General features: G+C 49.6%; 1 protein-coding gene across 2 annotated transcripts in view; it reads right to left on the reverse strand.

Moving 5' to 3' along the window:
* MED27 (mediator complex subunit 27) overlaps positions 1–17,232 on the reverse strand; it is a 190,455-nt gene extending 173,223 nt beyond the window's left edge. For both annotated transcript variants that reach the window (XM_081066416.1, XM_081066417.1), the window contains exons 1-2: positions 17,009–17,232; positions 14,851–14,995 (exon numbers count right to left, since the gene is read on the reverse strand). In XM_081066416.1, the coding sequence (XP_080922542.1) occupies positions 14,851–14,995; positions 17,009–17,211 (348 nt within the window). In that variant the 5' untranslated portion in view covers positions 17,212–17,232. The remainder of the gene's footprint in view (positions 1–14,850; positions 14,996–17,008) is intronic.
* Between the last annotated feature and the right edge of the window lie 2,107 nt (positions 17,233–19,339).

Genomic DNA, 19,339 nt, shown 5'->3' on the forward strand with positions numbered 1-19,339 from the left:
TCGCTCCCCTGGCCCTGCCCCCGAGGCCCCGGGGCCTGCCCAGCCAGGTCAGTTAGCACTGGAGGCGGTGCTGTGGTATAAAAATAACAACACTCCTAGACCTTTTGACTGTTATTGTAAGATTTCGCTTTTTACACTTATGCTGGTAGCAGGTCGTTTGCAAATGAAGGTTGATTTGGCATACTTTTCAACTCTGGTGTTCTAGCTTCAATATTCTATTGTAAACTTATGTAGACTATAACATGCTCAATCACTGCAAAAGTTGTTGTAATGTAAGAGTGTAAACATTATTAACAAAATACTTTGTTTACAATTTTTTAAACAGAAAAAAGAACACTTCTTCCTTGGCAAGGAATCTTAAAAACACGTTGGGGCCACTGACGCCTTAAAGAATACTGATGAAAGCTAATTACTCGAGCAAGTATACCGTGTACATTCACGGACCCAACACAAGCCTGATCACAGAGCCCAAAGTAAGAACCCCTGCACACTGTGAAGGTCCTTTTTTATGATACATATTTTATCATAAAATATGTAACAGTCAGTGTGGGAGGGAACAGAAGACTGATAAGCACAGAATATAATACTGGGGGCACCAAAAAAAAATGGATACACAGGACTTGTAGTCATCTTTATTGGTATAGATTGAGTATTACAATTTTACTACAGTTTTTTCCTTTCTGAAAATGTGTATATTTTTTTGGCGCCCTCTGTATGTAGGTCAACCCCTCCCCCCAATCAAATGCTTAAATTACGTCTGCGACACCGAGGCCAAGTACTGGCAGGAACTACAGGGTGGTGATAACCAAGATCAGAGGACGTTTCAGACCCTGAAAGTTTGTGGAGCTAAGTTCTGCTTTAGCAACTCAAATTTAAAAGGCACCACCACCAAAAAAGAAACCAAAACCTGAACATACAACAGCATACAGGTAAATCAGAGAATTTGAGTTCACATGAGAGACTCTCCTTTGTGATTTATATAAAGGCTCAGGAACACGCGTCTCATAACAAAGGCAGTAAACCTCTGCAAGTTTTTACCTGAAGATGTTACATAAGAGAAGAGCCCTCGTTAGAAAGACGCCACCGTGCCCTCCAGGGAGCAGGTGCCCGGCCTGCGCTGCTCTGAGACAACTCCAGCAGAGCAGACAGGAAAAGGACCCCGTCAGAGGGTCTGTCAATCTTCTCGGCCACTTACAACCTGGTGGCCTGCGGCAGGTCCCTGAACTTTTAGGAATCCAGTTCCCTCTTCAGCGAAACAAGGCGGACTCAGGGTAACCAGAGAACTGACCACGGTGACAGCGACTGCGTGGCAGCCACTCTTCTGAGACCGTCACCTACACTAAAGTTTTGATCTTCATACCAACCCTGAGGGAGGTCAATTATCAACCTGATTTTCTAGGTGAAGAAACGGGGACACGCAGCCCACGGTCACGAGCAGCAGGCCTCAAGCCCAGGCGCCGAGCTCACGCGCCGACACCACACTCTTGGCGTCTCTGGCTGGATGACATGGTGGGCACTTGAGTACTTTAGAACCTGTAACGCGCTCAAGTAAAGATAAGGTACTTCTCTAACTGTCACTGTACCCTTTCTTTGCCCTTTTCATATCTGCCTCAAAATAATCAAGATAATTTGCCTTCTGTTTGTCTTCCTAAACTAGTTTAAAAAAAAAAAAACACCAACTTAATATGCATTATCCTGCAGCAAGTCAAGCCGTGAGTGGGACACACAAACCAAGTAAAGACATCTCAGCAGCTGTGCACTCAGGAAATACAGTGGTTAAGTGTCATCTCCACCCAAAGCTAAAGGAAAGTGGGACCTGGTATCCTACCTATGCCCCTCCCGCCTCCCCTCCAAAACAGGTGAACTGGCATTATCGTATTCACTTCAAAGATAGTGCAGCGCCCTGTTTAACCGAAAGTGTCCTGCTGGTCTGGCAGGCCTCGCGACACTGGACACACAGCGGTGACAAGGCAGACTGGCCCGTGCCGTCCAGGAATTAGAACCCACAGTCCAACGTGAGGCGTGCCATGTGGGCAATGGAGGGCTGCACAAGCACACAGAAGGGGCATCTCACTCCGACCTTGGGAGTTAGAAGGACTCTCCCAAGCACTGACTACAAAAAAATGGAGAAATGAAACGAGCAAGTATTAGCCGAACACAAGGCGGGGTGGGGCCCCGCTGCAGCAGGTGAGGCCTGGAGGACAGGCGGGTCGGGTGGCCTGGCGCTTCGCCAGGTGCCCGGGCACTATGGGAGTCGGCCCCAGACTGCTACCAGGTACATTATGGAGTTTGACTGAATCCTGAGCACGAGAAGGGACCATCCGCATGTTTCAAGCAGGAGACTTACGTGATCAAACTTGCGTTTTCAAAGGGTGCTCAGAAGTTGTGTGGGGAAAGGCAGGAAGGCCAATTAGGAAACTTACTTGCAAGTGTCCCGGTGGTGACAGAAGATGGCCTGAAGAAGGGTGGGAGACCGTGCCTACCCCGTGAGCAGCTGCCACTGAGAAGCACAGAGTGCCAGGCTCCGTGCTAAGCACGAGGAACCACGCCTGTAACTACAGGGCTGGCATGTGAGGGCTCAGTGAGTGAAATCCAGAAGGCAGGGGTCGGCCTGGTTTGATTCCTCCAGCCCAGGGTTATGTCCAGCTCTCCACCGGACATCCTTTCCCAACTGTCACCTGCCTCAGCAGGCTGGCCTGGCATCTGAGAAGCGGGAGCAGAAGATGGGCGGGCGGCAAGTCACTGGGCACCACCCGCCAGGCCACACCAGGGTGCCGATCTCATCAAGGTTCTTTCAGAACCAAAAGCAAAACCGAAAGCTGACGAGAGGCCTTTCCCATTTTGTGACTCATCGGAACTAAGCACACCCCCGGAGGCAGCCTCTGCTAACCAACAGCTTCGAAAACCTTCCTCGAAAGCACTGCATGCCATCACTACGCCACTTAGAAGGCCAACGCTTCACTAGGCAGAGGAAGTCTCCACAGGAAAAGCAACATTCCCCACAAGACATCTTGCTAGGAAATCACCACATCCCGGCTCTTTAAGCCAAGGTCCCAGCACAGCGCTTTGGCAGAGCATGACAATGAACCGCCAGCAGGATAATGTGGTTACGCGGCCGGAGCCGCTGTGAAGACGCATTAAAATCTCAATGTTCGAGCTCATCCGAGCAATTAAATGAACACAGACTGCTCTGTTTAGACGGGACAACACGGGATAGGCGGGGGTTGGCCTCCATAATCCTCTGTTGCTTCTTTTAACGTTTTAAAGGCATTTAGAGCTGGCATTTTTGTTTTCCAAACCAACCAGGAATGGATGGGAACTGGCCTAGTACGTGCAGGCGCTGTGCTCAGGGCACTCACCACCTGGATAATGAGTCTTCAAGCGCATTCTGCAGGTGAAGAGGGTGAAACTTGGAGAGGAACTATAGCATCCAGAAACCCCCGCAGGAATTTTAAAAGGAAAACTCACTTCCGCCTCATCACTGAACAAACCTCCTCAACAATCGCTCAACCACATTCTGCTCTCTAAGAAGCACAGGTCGAGGATTCATTCTGTCTTCAAACTCAGGTGATTCCAACTCGCATCACCAACCCTGGGGATGGTGTACGATTTCCAATCAATACATTAGCCTGTGGGAAACATACAGATTATAAAGCACAGTTTTCAATGGTGAGCTGGACACACGATAGGACGGACAGGGGGGCGGGCAGTCACACAGTCGGAGAGCTCAGTGCACCGGCGGTCCCGAACTGCGCCCCCGCGCGTGGTACTGCCCCCGCGTGAGGTACCGAGGTCAGTGCCCAAGGCCCGTCTCACGTGGGGCAAAAGCATCCTTCAGGGCTCCAGGTAGCTAAGTGAAATTTCAACAGGCCCAGGCGTGAATCCAGGGAGTAACAAATGTGTGGCACCTTTTGCTACAGAATCATTAATCCAGATCACAAAGAACACACGACACGGAGAGTTCTCTTTTGACAGAAAGTGACTAAGCAGCCGGGTCTGAGGTCAAAGCCGCCAGGGAGGTCAGTTCCTGCAGCTGACTGAATGATGCGTTTTCCCTCGGGTCACAAACGTAAGAGATGTATGTACTATTCCCTTAAATCCAGCGAGAGCCCCTGAAAACAGGCACAGCCTTAGGCTGAGCAGGATACGGGCAAACTGGTGACACAGCAAGGGCGAGCAAACCAGAAAAGTGACATTACTAGCAATAAATCTGCATTTACATTAAGCACGTGACAGAATTAAAATGCACCAAGCTATAAAAACAGGATCATATTTAAGACATCAGGACTACAAGACCAAATTTCCTTTATGTTCAAACACGGTTCTAGGTAAGTTCCACATGCCAAGTAAGTCCCCCAGCACTCCGTGAGTTTCACTCCTTACTAACAGTACAGACTGGTAAACTGAGGCATATAAAGAAAGGGAAAAGACCAGCAGTAGAGACAGGAATTATTATTAAAACCAGGTGCTCTGCACTTTACTCCTCTAATCAAGTTAGAAAACTGAGTATCGTTTAAGTTCCAAGAAGATGGGAATTTGTCAGTTTCATTCACTGTGTCTAGAACAGTGCCTGGCATGTAACAGGTGCTCAATAAATATGTACTGAACGGGTGGATTAGCTATTTCCTAGCAAAAAGCACACGACTCAAAAGTACAGTTTGGAAATGAGTAAGATCAAGCATTTTATAACAAGTGCAACCGTTTTCTCATATGTGAATGTCTGCACACTCAAACTCGGCAGACTCCCTCCCTGCAAAATCCACCACGTACAGAGTTAGGAGGAGAGAGCTGGGCCCAGAATGCTTAGTGGTGGCAACTACTGACGAGTGATCAATAATCAGACAAGCTCATTGACTGCGAATCCGGTAGCGGGTAACTCGGCAACCCTGAAACACACAGACACACACAGATGGGGAAAAGGGGAGAGGAACTGGCAAGTCGTGAGCCCGGGGGAGGACTCAGAACAACTCCTGTGAAAAAGGGGAAAAGTGGGGCGTGGTCCTACCTTTACACAGCCACCCTGACATGTCCCCACCCATGTCAGTAAGGGGCTCCAACTAGGCAGTCCCTTTCTTTTCCTGACATGCCCAGCAAAGATGCCAGTTCGTCGCTGAGACCCTACTTTACCGTACCCAGAGCTTAAAGCAGGTGAGGGTGCCTGCCTCTCGGAACTGAGGGGCCTGGGGCTGCTTTGCTCGTGGAGGTCAAGGTCAATGCCCTGAGCAGCGTCCCCGCCTGGGCGGAGCCCATGCAGCCCCACTCTGCACACAGTCTGCCGCATTCAGTATCACACCTGTCCCGATGGTCCCCTCCGAGGCGGCACCGGACTGCCCACTGCTCCTGCTTCAATGACAGGATCAGCAGCCATCAAACCGCAGGCAAGAGACAGGCCCCAACAGCAGAAGGCTCTCTGCGTTTCTGCACCCCCAGGTGGCATTCCGCTTCCAAGCTGCCAAATGCTGCGGGTCCCAGAGGGACAGGCAGCAGTGTGGCCTGGGCCAAGTCACCTTTCTGAAAAACGAGGGCGATGCCCTAATGATCGCTGAGGTTCCCTTGAGATCTAACACATACTCAAAGTAGGTCCAGTTCCTAGAGCTTGTTGGGAAATGTGGCAGGGGGAGAGGGGGAACTCAATTACCAAGTGCCCACTATGTACTAGATTCGAGGTATCTGAAGATGACGCCAGAGTCCCAACCCATGAGAAAACGAGACAGACCTGGGGAGCAAGCAGTCAGTGTGATCAGTGCCGCTGCCAGGAGGCTGCCTGGTCATGCTGGAGCCTTCTCTACACAGCACTTCCTGGGGCAGGGGGTTAGCAGAGAGAGAACCACCCAGGAAGGCACCAGGCGCTTCTGGCAGAGGCACAGCGAGCAGCTTGCACCAGCAACTGCTCTGGCCACCTCAGGGCAGAACCACGTGCGTCTAGCAGAGCTGCCACACACGAAGCTGGAGATTTCAGAAAGAGCCTCCAATTCACCGGGTTGACATGAGGGAAGCCTGACAGTGCACCAAAGGGAGGAAAACGAAAGTTACCGACTAGCCAGAACCCACTAGATGAGTAAGCTGTCCCCAGGGGGAAGGGAGGGTCTTAGGACGGTCCATTCACCTTGTCAAGTAGGCAGGAAGCAGCAAGGCCAAGCCCAGGCCCCAGCCCAGGGACCAGCCCCAGCAACCAGCTCCACCAAGCCCAGCCCAAGAGGCTGCAGTGACCTGGAGCCTCCCAAAAACAAGTGACGACAGCAAAAGAACACCAGTAATGGGCTCATGCAGACGGCAAGCTCCAGAAGCCAAAGGACAGCTTGGCGAGCTGGGCCAGTCAGACATAGCTGCCCCCTCCCCCCACACACAGGGCAGAGCTCCTGACCATAGCCCAGAGGACCCCTAAGATTAGGGAACAGCAGCTAGAGTTCAGGATGGAGCCTCTGGGCATTAACTTCCATCCCTCCTCCCTTTGTTCTCCTATACCAACAACAACAAAGTGAAATCAACAGAAGCAGATTCTAAAGGGAAAAAACACAAACAACCTAAAGAAGAAAGGGGAAGAGATTTCTAGGCTTCAATTTAACCCCAATCAAATAGTTTTCTGACACACTTATAAATAACTACTAGCAATAACTACTATTTGTAAAATGCCACTGTGTATCTTACCCCAAACTAGAAATGTGATACACATCTTCTAATTAGACTCAGACCAACCCTAGGACATCAGTATTATGCCCGTTTTACAGTCCAGCAGACTGAGGCTCAATGGTGTTAGAGAACTTGCCCAAAGTCTAAGTGCTAACATAGGACAAGGTTTCATGTTGTGAGGGTGACAAACAGGCCGAGGGGTAAGAGCAGTCCCAGGTGTGTGAACACAGGGGCACCCGATTGGGGACGTCTCAGAAGACACCCAGAGGAGGCCACAGCGAAGCTGAGACCTAAATGACTAAGAGTAACAGGTACGCTGCCAGGCTCTGTGCTGAACACTTCAGTGCAGTGGTCCCGCAATTCTCACAACTATCCTAAGAGGCAGGACTGTTCACGCCATTTTAGAGATGAGGAAACCGAGGCCAGGGAATCCGGCCATAGTCTGTCTGCTTCTGGACTCTAGAATGCCTCCAAATGCCAGTTGGGGAGCTGGAAGGAACCTAAGGAAGATGGAGGAAACCAGTGAGGAGTAACCATCAGGGGTCTACTTTATAAAGACCCCTGGAGAGCTGCAGAGTGGAAAACGGACTGAAGGGGCAGCACTGGCAGGAAACCAGTGGGGGAGGCCGCAGCATCGGCCCGAGCAACAGTGGGGGCCTGGGCTCAGGCAGGAGCCTCGCCCGAGGGAGAGGAAAGGGGCCTGAGACAGAAAGGAAAGAGTAGGAGGTTTGGAAGAGGTGGAACCCACAGAACTTAATCCGAAGGTGTGATGGTCTCAGCAGCTGGCTGGATAAGGTGCCCCCCCCCACAAGAAGGTGGGGCAGGGGAGGGATTTTAGTTCTGGACTGTTCCAGAAGCCTGTGAGTCTCCAAGCGCAGACGCCCTGCAGCCACTCTGACACTCGGGTCTGCAGCTCAGGGGCGAGATCCAGGCTGGAGACAGTTAGGTGCCATTAGTGTATGGCTGGCAAGTGAAGCTGTCCAAGACAAGATGGCCCAGAGAAGGATCGCACAGCGGGAGAGAAGCCTCAAGAATCCAGCTCGACCCCCGCACACCCGCCACGGAAAAAGGGAGACAAGAATACGGGAGGCCTCCCTAACCACAGGTTCTCCTGGACCGGTCATGATACGCCTCCTTCCCACCATGCTGTGCAGCGTACCAGCAAGAAAAAGGACACGGGCCAGTTTCCTTTCTACTCAACAGTCCTGAGGAGAAAAGCAGGCTCCCTGTCCAGGCTCCCCAGTCAGCCCAGGAAAGGCCAACGAGAGACAGGGGAGAGGATGGGGAGAATCCGCCCAGACAGTGAGCCCTGGAGGCGGGCAGGCGTGAGCCCCGTCTAGCAGCCTCCCCAGGCCGCCCAGGGCAGCTTTAAAGAGAGTTCCTGCTCCTTTAGAGAAAAAGAATGCGGGAGTCACAAACCCGGTGCCAGGCCATACTAAAGGGACAGTTTTCAGAAACAGCGACTGGGAAGGATAGCATAAAGCCGGGGAGTCAGGCCGAAGCCATGGGGCCAAAAGCAGCCCCCACTAGCACTGACATGGGGGGCGGTTCCAGAGGCCTCTGCCTGGAGCACGTCTGCGAGGTGCATTCTCACGCCAGGCCTCAGGGCTGCTGCTGCGTTCTGGGGCCTTGTGACGCGCTCGGGGGCACACACAGCTGGGCCTGAGGAACGCTGCTGGACAGGAGCTGCCTCTCAGCTCCCAGGTCGCGTGTTCACCTCCACAGCCACAGAAGCGTGTCAGGAACGCCACTGAGCCCGCCCGAGGGAGAGGAAAGGGGCCTGAGATCACCCAGTCCGACTCCTCCTCCCAGCAGCGAGGAAGCTAGACCCGCAGGCATAAAGTCACAGGCCGAGGTCCCGAGCTGGTCACACGGGGACAATGGACAGCGAGGCTCAACACGGGTCTCTTGAAACCCGTCCAGGTCCTCCCAACTCCACGCTGCCTTCTGACGGCTTTACCAGTAAAAGTCGAGGGCACCAGCAGAGTATTCCTCTAAAGGAATCAGACATGCGTGCGGCCAACACACGGGGCCGGGGCCGGCCCGTTCAGGGCCCTCGGGCATATTACACTCATTCAGCCCGATGGAGGCTAAGACAGCTGCCATAACCTGCCCCAGAGCACAGGGCTGATCGAGCCCAGATGGGAATAAGCACCCAATTGACAGCGTGGCTGTAATCCACACGTTCATTTTCACGCTGGCCTTTGTGGGCCGTTTTCCTACAGAAACACTGCGCCTCCCAGACTCACCCGCAGCATTTACCCACCAGGTAAGAGGACTCATTCAGAGCTCTGACTTCCGGGCTCCAGGAGGAAGGCCTTGCAGGGAGAAGTGGGAAGAGCCCTCCTCGGTCTGGACAAATGGTCTGCCCTCCGCAAACATCCTGCTCTGCAGTCCCATCATTCCTCCAGTGGTGGTTTCCTCCCAGGACCCTCACCCTGCCTTTACTGTCCCCTCAATCCCCACATTCCCTCCAAGCCTGGCCAAACCCCAGGGCTGCAGACCAAATTCCCAAGCCCTCACCCTCATCCCCCACTTCTAATTCACACTAAGGTGTGAACTGCTGATGTGTGTGCTCAGACTTCCTCAGGGCGAGAAGGGGCTGATTATCTAAAGGAATTTCTAACTGTAGAATTTCAGGAGAACACGTTGAAGTCAAGTGTGGGAGGCCGTGTGACAGAGCGGAAGCCACTGCCTGAGGGGTCTGTGCTCACTGTCCACTAAGGTAACACCAGCCCCTGGAGTGTTTACTCTGGGTCAGAGAAGTGTTTTACTGACAATATTTCCTATCTTTCTGAGGTGGGTACTATTATCATCCCTATTTTAGAGAACAGAAAATTGAGGCAGAAAGGTTAGCCTCATGGCTGTTAGGTAGCAGGGCTGAGATGTGAATGTAGCTCTGGAGCCCAGTCTTACCCACTGGGCCGCTCCAGAAACACTATGCCTGGGAATTATAACTACTATTGATGTAACACTTAATAAGTGTGAGCTATCCCGAGGCATTTCACATGCATTATCTCACTTAATCTTCACTACAACACTGTCAATACTTCTATTATCCCCATTTTACAGATGAGCAAACTGATGCTTTAAAAGAGTTTTTCACTTGTTCAAGGCACAGAGTAAGTGCAGAGCCGGATCAGAACTCAGGCAGCCTGACTCGGTAATTTACATTTAAGTCCTGACATGTCTGGCTATCCCTCCCCTTACTTCTGAATCCAACAGTATCTAGAAATCCAGGAGACTGGTTTTGTTCTATTGTTTTTTTCTGTTTGGTTATGTTACTTTGTCCTTTTTATAATGGCTCCTATGGTACCAGGGTTTGGGGTGTGAGGGAGGAGAAGGGTGGAGGGATCCAGGCAAACCAGGGCACTCTCTACTAGAGTCAAGCCCACTATGCTAGCAAGCTCACGTGACCAGGTGCTCTGAAGGTTAGATTTAGGTGCAAGAACACCTCTAAGAATGGTACCTGGTACCTTTGCTAACGATAAGAACAGTCCAGGAAGGTGCCGACCCTAAGTCATAACGACTGAGCTTTGAGGGCCATTGAAGTGAGTTCTCGTTCCTCATGATGTTCTGAATGGATCTGTATTCCCTGAACACATCAGCGAGCAGAACGCGCCAGGGCTGGGCCTGGCTAAAAGGCCGATGGAGTTGACTCCCCTTTTCCCAGTTTTCACATGACTGCCAAAACGACAGCTGCCACAGAACACCTGACATCAGGTGCAGTAGCTCGAATTAGCCTGATTCAGTCAACTCCGGAAGACCTCTACCAACGCCCAGGCCCTCCTCAGCACCGGCTGCCAACCGGCTGAGAAAGGGCACAGCGGGTGACCAACAACTTAGACAAAACTGCTAACCTCAGCCCTCAAAGAGCTTATCATCAGTTCACCAACTGACTTCGCCCTGTCCTTCCAAATTACCCTTCTGGAACCCAGCCCTGAGATCCTCCATCGCAGGACCTCAGAATTTTCTCTACAAGTGGCACAACTAGATTTCTCAGTAATGGCTGAAAATGGAAATGCCCCTACTGCACTTCATCAAAAATACAAGCGAGCAAACCACAAAAGGGGTTGTAAATTAAAAATTCAACAGTAAAAGCTCTTATTTATGCTTTTGTTCATTCAAGGCATTTTAACTGAATGCTTACTGTACACCAGGCGCCCTGCTAGGTCCTGGGAACTCCCAGCAGGTACAGGACAGAGTAGCTCTCCTCGGGAACTGAAAAGGGGACAGGGTCCTTAAAGGAAAAGGCTCACTGTCACACTCGGGAACAACCCCACGCTGCTAGTGGTGGTGCCAAAACAAAGGGCAGCTAGCTTCCAGGACCCATGTGCAAGATGAGTCACAGGCAGCCAATGAGGAACTGTTCAGGAGGGAAGAATGGAGGAAATGTCTTCAGACTTTCCAACTGAATAAACTGGAAATAAAAAGGACTTTCCTTAAAACAAAAAGGTGCTCTTCCTCTAAGAAAAATGTAAAATTAAGCATGCAAAAAAAAAAGGGGGTCAGCAGCAGCTTTCTCTGGACCCGCTCCCCACTCCCAGGAGAAAATGACTGCTGGGCGCTCTGCTGCTTCAGAAACCGCCCAAGAAAGACTAAAGTCTTAGTTTGCTTTCCAGGCAAATAAACAAGGAGCCTTGTGCACAAATACATGAAAAAAGTCAAAGCCACAAATAAAAGCCTAGGTACAGGATGCTGTAAAAGGGAACTTCTGAGCAAGTCGGTCGAACTTCCAGCACATCTGAACATAACAAGCGGTATAAAGCGCACGCTATTTTCCAGCAGGAACTGTTGATGCCAATTATTTTCTGCCCTCATCAAGAGACCCTGGCATCCCTCTACAGAACCATTACCTATAGGTGCATAAGCGTTAACAGCTCAATTCTTTCCCCAATTCAGCATGAAAAAAGTGCTGCTCACAGCAATTTAACATCATTTCATTAGATGAGATTAATTTTTAAATGTGTTATCCTAACAATTATGCCAACTGCCTGTAATTAATACTCCAACTGACTTTACAAAAATTACCAAATCCCCTAAAGAAAATAATTAGTCATGAGGCATAAACGAGACTTTCCTATGGCCAACAGCACATAAAACAGAAAGTTCATCACATAACGGGCGGCATCAAAGTCCTTCCCACTCTTCCGTCAATTCTCACCAACACTGCCTCAAGCTGACATTGGCAAGTTCCCCCAAACTTCACGTATTAATGCACTCGCTGGTTTAAACTCTTTGAGGGTAAAATGATGAATGATGAAAGTCTTAGCAATTAAAAAGTGTTTTTCATTTGTAGGAGAGGCAAGACAAACACACATAATTGCTTGCAGGGTCCATATCACAGCTGGAAATTAGAATACTGGCTTATTCCCTGGGGTTATTTCTCGTTTGTTACGAAGTGTACATAAGCTATCCTTACCCTTGTTTTCTTCTTTTCTATCAGGGTTGTATGTATTCTTATAATCTACCTTAAATCCTTTCTAGAGTCAGGTAAGATATAGGACATCCTCTACCATGACAGAAATAGAAAACACGTCTTCCCTGCAGCCCACCTTTGAGTCACGGCAGGGGCTGCCCAGCCCCAGGACAGAGCTGTGAGCCCATCAGCAGCCTCGGCAGGAAAGAATGCAGCAGCTGATTAGTGATGTTTGCCCTGGGCAAGAGCAATAAATAGTCTGAGGCCCCATGGACATGTATTTGCCATTCCATCCTTCAATAAACCATTAAAAATTAGTAAAAGGCATACTCATGAATAAAATATAACACAGGAATGGTTTCTAGGATGTAAGTTAAAGTGGGGGAGAATATTTTCAATAGCCAAAAATCTTAAACCAAACTGGATTAAGCCATCAAGCTTTAGAGGAAAGAAGACTGACCTAAGTCAGGAAACCCAAATTATAGGCTTCTAGTCTAGTGGAAGCACCCACAGCACCCAAACGAAAGAAACTTGTCCGTAAACAAAGTGTTTCCAGGTTTCTGAGTCTAATCATTCCGGATGTTTTTAGGGCGCAGTTTAGTTTTCCTTTCAGAGCTGCCCTGGGGTCTCTGCCAGGGGTCTCTGCCAGGGGCCTGCCTGCTGAAGGACACCAAATTCTAGTCCAGCTGTGGAGCCTCGAGCCAGTCAGCTCACTGGGCCTCAGGTGGCTCAGCCATAAAATAAGGGGTTGAACGAAAGATCTCTTAATCGTCCTCTTCATTTCTACCGATCACTAATACAAGCAGCTCCAAACCCCTTCCCTGCTGGGGCACCAGGGAGCTGGCAGGAGAGCAGTTCCTTTACAGGAGAGTCACTCTCAGGACATGACTACAACCCCTACATCCCTCATACTGCTCACGTGGGATTTACAATCTGATCCATTTCTACATCTATTTTTAACCTGCAGCATCGCCAGGACAAGAAGTTCCGTATGCACATTTCTTTCCCTTAATATAATCTCTTTTCTACCTTGGGGCAAGACTGGAAGTGAGGCGCAGGAACTTCTATTTCAATACACGAACTATTAAATTCAGCAAACAATTAAACTACCTTCATTCAAAAGTTAAGTATCATCACTTCAACTTAAAACCAGTCACTTCCACTGGAAGTCCCAGTCACTCGTGGTTTGGAGATCAACCTAAATCTTCCCGACATGTTAAGATGACCCAGAGTACCGCTGAGAAAACAAGAAAGCACAAAGAGGCCCACCTGATAGGGCAGTGTTGTCTGTGTAGGGCTGGTTCGGTCTCATGTCTGCCTTGGCAACTGAAACACACGTATGTCATTTTTTCATCTGCCCTGCATCCCCTCCTTTTGGGAACTGCCCACCTCCAACTCCAAGGAGCCCCACTTCCTGTGCTTCAGGTGACCCGTCTTGGCCGATCAGAGGATCTCACCTCCTGGAGGCAATAAACTATCTCGGGGCCACCTACTAAGCAGGCCCAGAATCCTCTTCCAGGGTCTGATGTGGACACCGGAAGATCACCTGGTATAAGGACCACGCAAACCTACAGCTGCCAGGCTATCTTTTCTACCACCTGGAGGGTATCAGGCCAACACAGGAGAGCAGGCCTAGAGAGGGCAAGGAGTACACCCTGATCCTCAAGCCCAAATTTAGTGTCTGTCACCAGCAGAGCTTGGAGGACAAGCCTTATAGGCGGAACATACTCACCTGAGATCAAGTTCTTTCTTTAGTTCCTCGTGATCAATCCCTTCTCCCTGAATCTCAGACTCAGCTTCCAGGGTTCCACCTCAAACCGAACAATACTAAATACGCCCACAGCGAAAATCTAAGAAAGGAACCCGCACCCCAGAAAACTGTCAAGGCTCTTCTGTCATCCAAGACCCGAGGGGGGAAAGGACCACAGAAAAGAGATCAAAAACAGTGGGGAACTGGAAGGGGCGGGGCACTTCGCGACCAGTAACTGTGAGAACAACTGTCTCCATGGCGGTAGCACAGACGAATGAGAAACACTTCCAAAATCATTCCAAACGTATATTCTAGGTCTCTATCAGCAGGAAAAAAAATAAAAATGCACAACAACCCACAGCAACCCAAACAAAAGAAACTTGTCAGTAAACAAAGTGTTTCCAGGTTTCTGAGCCTAATCATTCCCGATGTTTTTAGAGCGCAGTTTAGTTTTCCTTTCAGAGCTGCCCTGGGGTCTCTGCCAGGGGCCTGCCTGCTGAAGGACACCATGAAGGGCAAATTCCGTGGGGCACGTTTAGAACCAGCTCCCTCAGACAGCGTCTAAAGTAATTAGAGAGTAATCTCACACACCGTACTCTGGTGATGCTGTTTCCTCCACGACAGGGGACGTACGAGGAACATAAACAACGCAAGCGGCTGAACGTTTACAGCACCAGTCTTAACCTTCTGGGGGTCAGGACTCCTCTGAGAATGAGATGAAAGCTCGTCTCCCCCAGAAGAAAAGGCACGTACCACATTTGGCATATAATTTCAAAGGGTTCCTAAAAGCCGCTTCCTATAGCCATACTCCCGGTTAAATACACCGAACTCAGATTTTTTTCCATTTAATTACCCTGGGCATCATGAATAGGTCTCAGAAATGTCAAAGGACTCACAGGGAAATTCTAAAACTTCCAACTCTGTAACCCCATGCTGCATCAAGAACAAAAAAAGACAGAAAAACTTACCCTCCCCTTCTGCATCTATGACATATAAGAAAACCTGGCATTTCCTACGTGACGTAGCTCCATTTCTGACATGTCGCCCTTACCTTGTTGGACCATTTATACGCTTGGAGGAGCTGACTGTACAGGGGCGTCTTGTCCTGCACAGGATCCAGGCTTAGCAGCCCGCTGTTATGGAGGGGATGGTTCTCGGACGGCTTGCCTACCAAATTGCTCAGACGTTCCAGCTCACTGAAAAGTAAAGAGACAAAGCAAATACACCTGAGTCCACCGGCACTCCAGTGCTTAGCCGACCACATGGGTCAGAGGCTGCTCTTCAGTGCGTCCATCAGAAGCCCCTTAAGAAAAAATACCTTTTTGAAAGGAGAAAAGGATTAGAGACAATCAAGAAAACCTCCAGCTGGGCGCTTATCTTATTTTAACACCGAGCTCTCTGATGCCATTCCAAAGGAGGAAAAAAACGACTTATAAGCACTGGAATCTGTAAAACTCCTAAAATCAGGACATAACAACTCGTACTATTCTCTATGAGGGAGGCGGAGACTTTGTGGAATTTTAAAATGTGGTACAGCGCTGCTTCTCACTACGAGTTTTCAGAGCCACGTCCAGATCCCTACATTTGGCAGAACAGCAAGCACCTGGATAAATGATTAGTTATCATTCACAAAGGAATAGATTTCTCTATGGTGCTTCACAGATGGTAAAACTTAAAACAAAGAAGGGACAGAAAAAACAAATGGAATGGGAAAACACCACTGAGGGGGCTGTGTCAAACAAACACACTTCAGTCTAGCAGGACAACTGTAGATAAGCTGGGGAAAGTGAGCCAACAACAAAAGCACATCCCAGGAGCACGTTCAGAGCGGCCAGTCCCAAAAGGTCCACACAAGACGGTAGGAACAGCTTCTTGTCACACGCTGACTTTGGAATCTTCAGCCACCTTCTTCTTGGCACTACTGTGTAAAAAGTTAAGACAAAGGGGTAACGTGAACATCCTTCATTTCAACTTTGTAAAGTGGTGAAGGGCTATAACATCCTAAACGTTACAGAGGGAAGCCAATCAGAAAGGAAATGGAAGAGTGAAAGAACCAGCATTTCCCCTCAAGCAGAGAAAGTATTAACTGGCACGGTGCCAGACAACAGCAAGTGGATGTGGGAGTTTGGGAGGGGTGAGCAATCTCCTGGCTCTCCCTCAAAACAATATCCGCAACTACCTAAGGGGGAAAAAAAAGGAGGCACCTATCATTTGGTCACCACTTCCTCCTGCGTTCTCCCTCCTCCTCCCATCTGGTTACCAAGGAGACCAGGTTGAGGGGGTAACAAAGCCAAGCACTCCAGAATTCATCGGGTAACTAGCTCACCCAATGCCTTTCCTTGCTAAGGTCAGTTCCGAGAAACAAAAGGCTAAAACCCTGCCTGAAATTCTAAACCCCTGACTCTCCGACTGACTCTCCTAGGGAAGGGAAGACCAGTTGAGGATAAACCGATCAAAGAGTGCCTACTAAGTGCCAGGCATTTTACACCCATTCTCCCACTTAGTTCTTACACCACCACTTACAATATGGAAGTCAAGAAGGAAACCTGTAAGGAAGAGGAAGAAACGCGCCATCCTTACGCGGAGGGGCCACAAAGCAGTTGGGGGTTGGGGCAGGCGTAAGTGACGAGGCTGTTCCCCCCCCTGTCCCCAGCTCTCTCAGGAGAGGGAAGAGAACAGGGGCGGGAGAGTCTGAGCAGGTGGTTCTGGAGGGGCCGGGGCGCAGGGAAGGAGATGAGGCCTTCTGTCCTGTGCGGGGAGAGCAGAGCCGGTGACCGGCAGGTTCAGGGCCGAGGAATGAGGGCTAGTCAGCCGGGGGGGCTCGCGTTGGGCGCAGGGCCCGGCGGGTCCTGTGTCACTGTCGCTGCAGGTTGAGGAGGGACCTGGTGGCGCACACAGGGCCGACAGGTGAGCAGCAGGCGGGCTGACACCAGAGGGGAAGTTCGCGGGAAGAGCCTGTCTCCTCGCGAGGGACGGAACGGCCGCACGAGGCGTCCAGGGCGGGGGCGGCGGCCCGGAGGCGGCGGCCGGGAGAAGGGGACGAGGAAGCGGAGCGGTCCCTGCGGGACGGGCGGAGGGGCCTGCAGACGAGAGACAGAGCGCGAGGGCGCAATGGAGGGCAGGACAGCCGTGAGCGGGCGGACGCGCGCGGGGTCGGGGCAGGTGGCAGCCGGCCGACCCCGACCCCGGCCCCATCAGCCGGTACCTACTTGAGGTCCCGGTTGACCGAATGCAAGTTGTCCTGGAAGTGCGCAATGAAGGCCTTCTCCCGGCCCTCCAGCGTCTCCTTGTTCCGCATGCCATCCTTCAGGCAGTCGAACACCCTGCTCACGCTGGAGCGCAGCGCCTGAATGGCACTAATGGCCTGGGCAAAGGCCTCCAGGTTCACTCCGACACTTAGCACGTCCGCCATGTTTGCCGCCGCCACAGCCGGTTCTCCAACGCCGGCTGCACGAGCAAAACGCCGCGCTCACTGATGACGCAAGCCTCCAAGGCCTCTGGGAAACGTAGTTTTCGTGGGGCGCGGCCGCCCAAGTGGTTCCAGCCGGCGCTCTCCGAAAACTGTAAAGGAGTGCGTGGGCAGGAAAGTGATCTTCTCGGTTTAGGGAAGTCACGTTGTATGCTGGGCTTTCTCAATGGTGACAAGGGAATACAGAAAGTTCTGTCATTTCCCCAAACTTGTGATCTTGGGGGTTATATGGAAAAGAATTGCTCATAGTGATAAAATGTCCATGGAGTAAATAATTATTGTATAACCCATTGAATAAAATGAGTCCATATGTAACTAAATGGTAGATTAGGGAAATTTCTTCCCTACAGTAGAATGCCAACTAATAATGTAGAAAGAATAATGGAAAGAATATTACTTTTTGGCAACGTTAGAATAGTAATTGATTCGGATAGGCTCAAGGGATGCTAAAACTAGTGGGTGAACGTGGGAGGAATAACAGGATATTTATACAGTCTCAAAGTATCATCCCACAAGAAACTTATAAATTAAGAAGAGAAAACTAATGATCTGGCAATTTCACTCCTGGACGTATGTCCAAAAGAAGGGAAAGCAGGGACTAGAACAGATATTTGCACACCCACGTTCATGGAGCATTATTCACAGCAGCCAAAAGGCAGTGTCCATGGTCAGATGAATGCATAAGCAACATGTGGTGTATACATACAATGGAGTATTTCAGCCTTTAAAAAGGAAGGACATTCTGGCACCTGCTACAACAATGATGAACCTTGAGGGCATTATGCTGAGTGAAATAAGCCAGGAACAAAAGGACAAATACTGTATGATTCTACTTACCTGAGGTCCCTAGAGTAGTCAAAGTCATAGAGACAGAGAGTAGAATGGTGGTTGTCAGGGGCTGGGAAGGGGAGAATGAGGAGTTAGTGTTGAATGGGTGAAGAGTTTCCGTTGGGGAAGATGAAAAGTTCTCTGGATGATGGTGACGGTTGCACAACAATGTGAATGCACTTGGTGCTATAGACCTGGACACTTACAATCGTTAAAATGGTCAATTTTATGTTATGTGTATTTTACCATATATGTTTTAAATTCAGTAACGTGAAAGGGGGGAGGTAGTAGTGACTGCACAGTGGAGAAACCTGGCAGACACCACCCTAACCGAGAGATCAAGGTCAACATCACCAGTGGAAGACAAAGCCACCTCCTGAAATGATGCACTGAGAAGAGAGTAACATGCCTTCTGTGATGTTCCTGACAAAAATGCAAAACCTGAATCTGATCAGGACGTCAGACAAACTCAAACGGAAAGGCGTTCCACTAAACAACTGACCTATACTTTTTCACAAAACATCTGTGTCGTGGAAGACAGAGAAGAACTAAGGGATTGTTCCAGATTAAAAGACACTAAAGAACCATGACAACTGAGTGCAACGCCTGATCTGGGATTTTCTTTTGCTGACATGATTGAGACAATTGGTGAAATCTAAATTAGGCTATAGATTAGTTAATAGTATTTTATTGGTGATGATTTCCCGATTTTGATCATTTTTGTTGTGCTTATGGAAGAGGATGGCCTCATTTAGGAGAAATACACCCTGAAGGGGAAATGGAGCACCATTACTCTGCATGAAAAAGACGATGGACATGTTTATTTAGAGAGAAAAGGATAAAGCAAATGTGGTAAGATATTAACAGCTGTGGAATCTGGATGAAGGATCTATAGGAATTACTTGTACTATTCTTGCAACTGTAAGTCTGAAATTATGTCAAAATAAGTTGTTTTAAATAGTCATCGATAAGGAGCACAGAAAGTGTAACAGCCTAGGTGGTAAGAAAAATCTCCAGTTTGCCAGGCTGTGCTGACCAGGGTTTTTGAAATTGTACAGTTGACCTCAAACCCACTCCCTTAGTAATTCTCCAGCTCTTCTCCAACCTCACTCTTCCTCCTCCACCCTCCACACCACTTCAATTCAAATCCTTTAGTTCTGGAACGGTAAAGATAAATTCTGCTCAAAAACTCGGCCCTGCTGTTGCTCTCCGTGAGACACACAGCTCATAAATACTATTTAAA

Source organism: Rhinolophus hipposideros, assembly GCF_964194185.1.
Source record: "Rhinolophus hipposideros genome assembly, chromosome: 11".
In the NCBI taxonomy this organism is placed as follows: Eukaryota; Metazoa; Chordata; class Mammalia; order Chiroptera; family Rhinolophidae; genus Rhinolophus; species Rhinolophus hipposideros.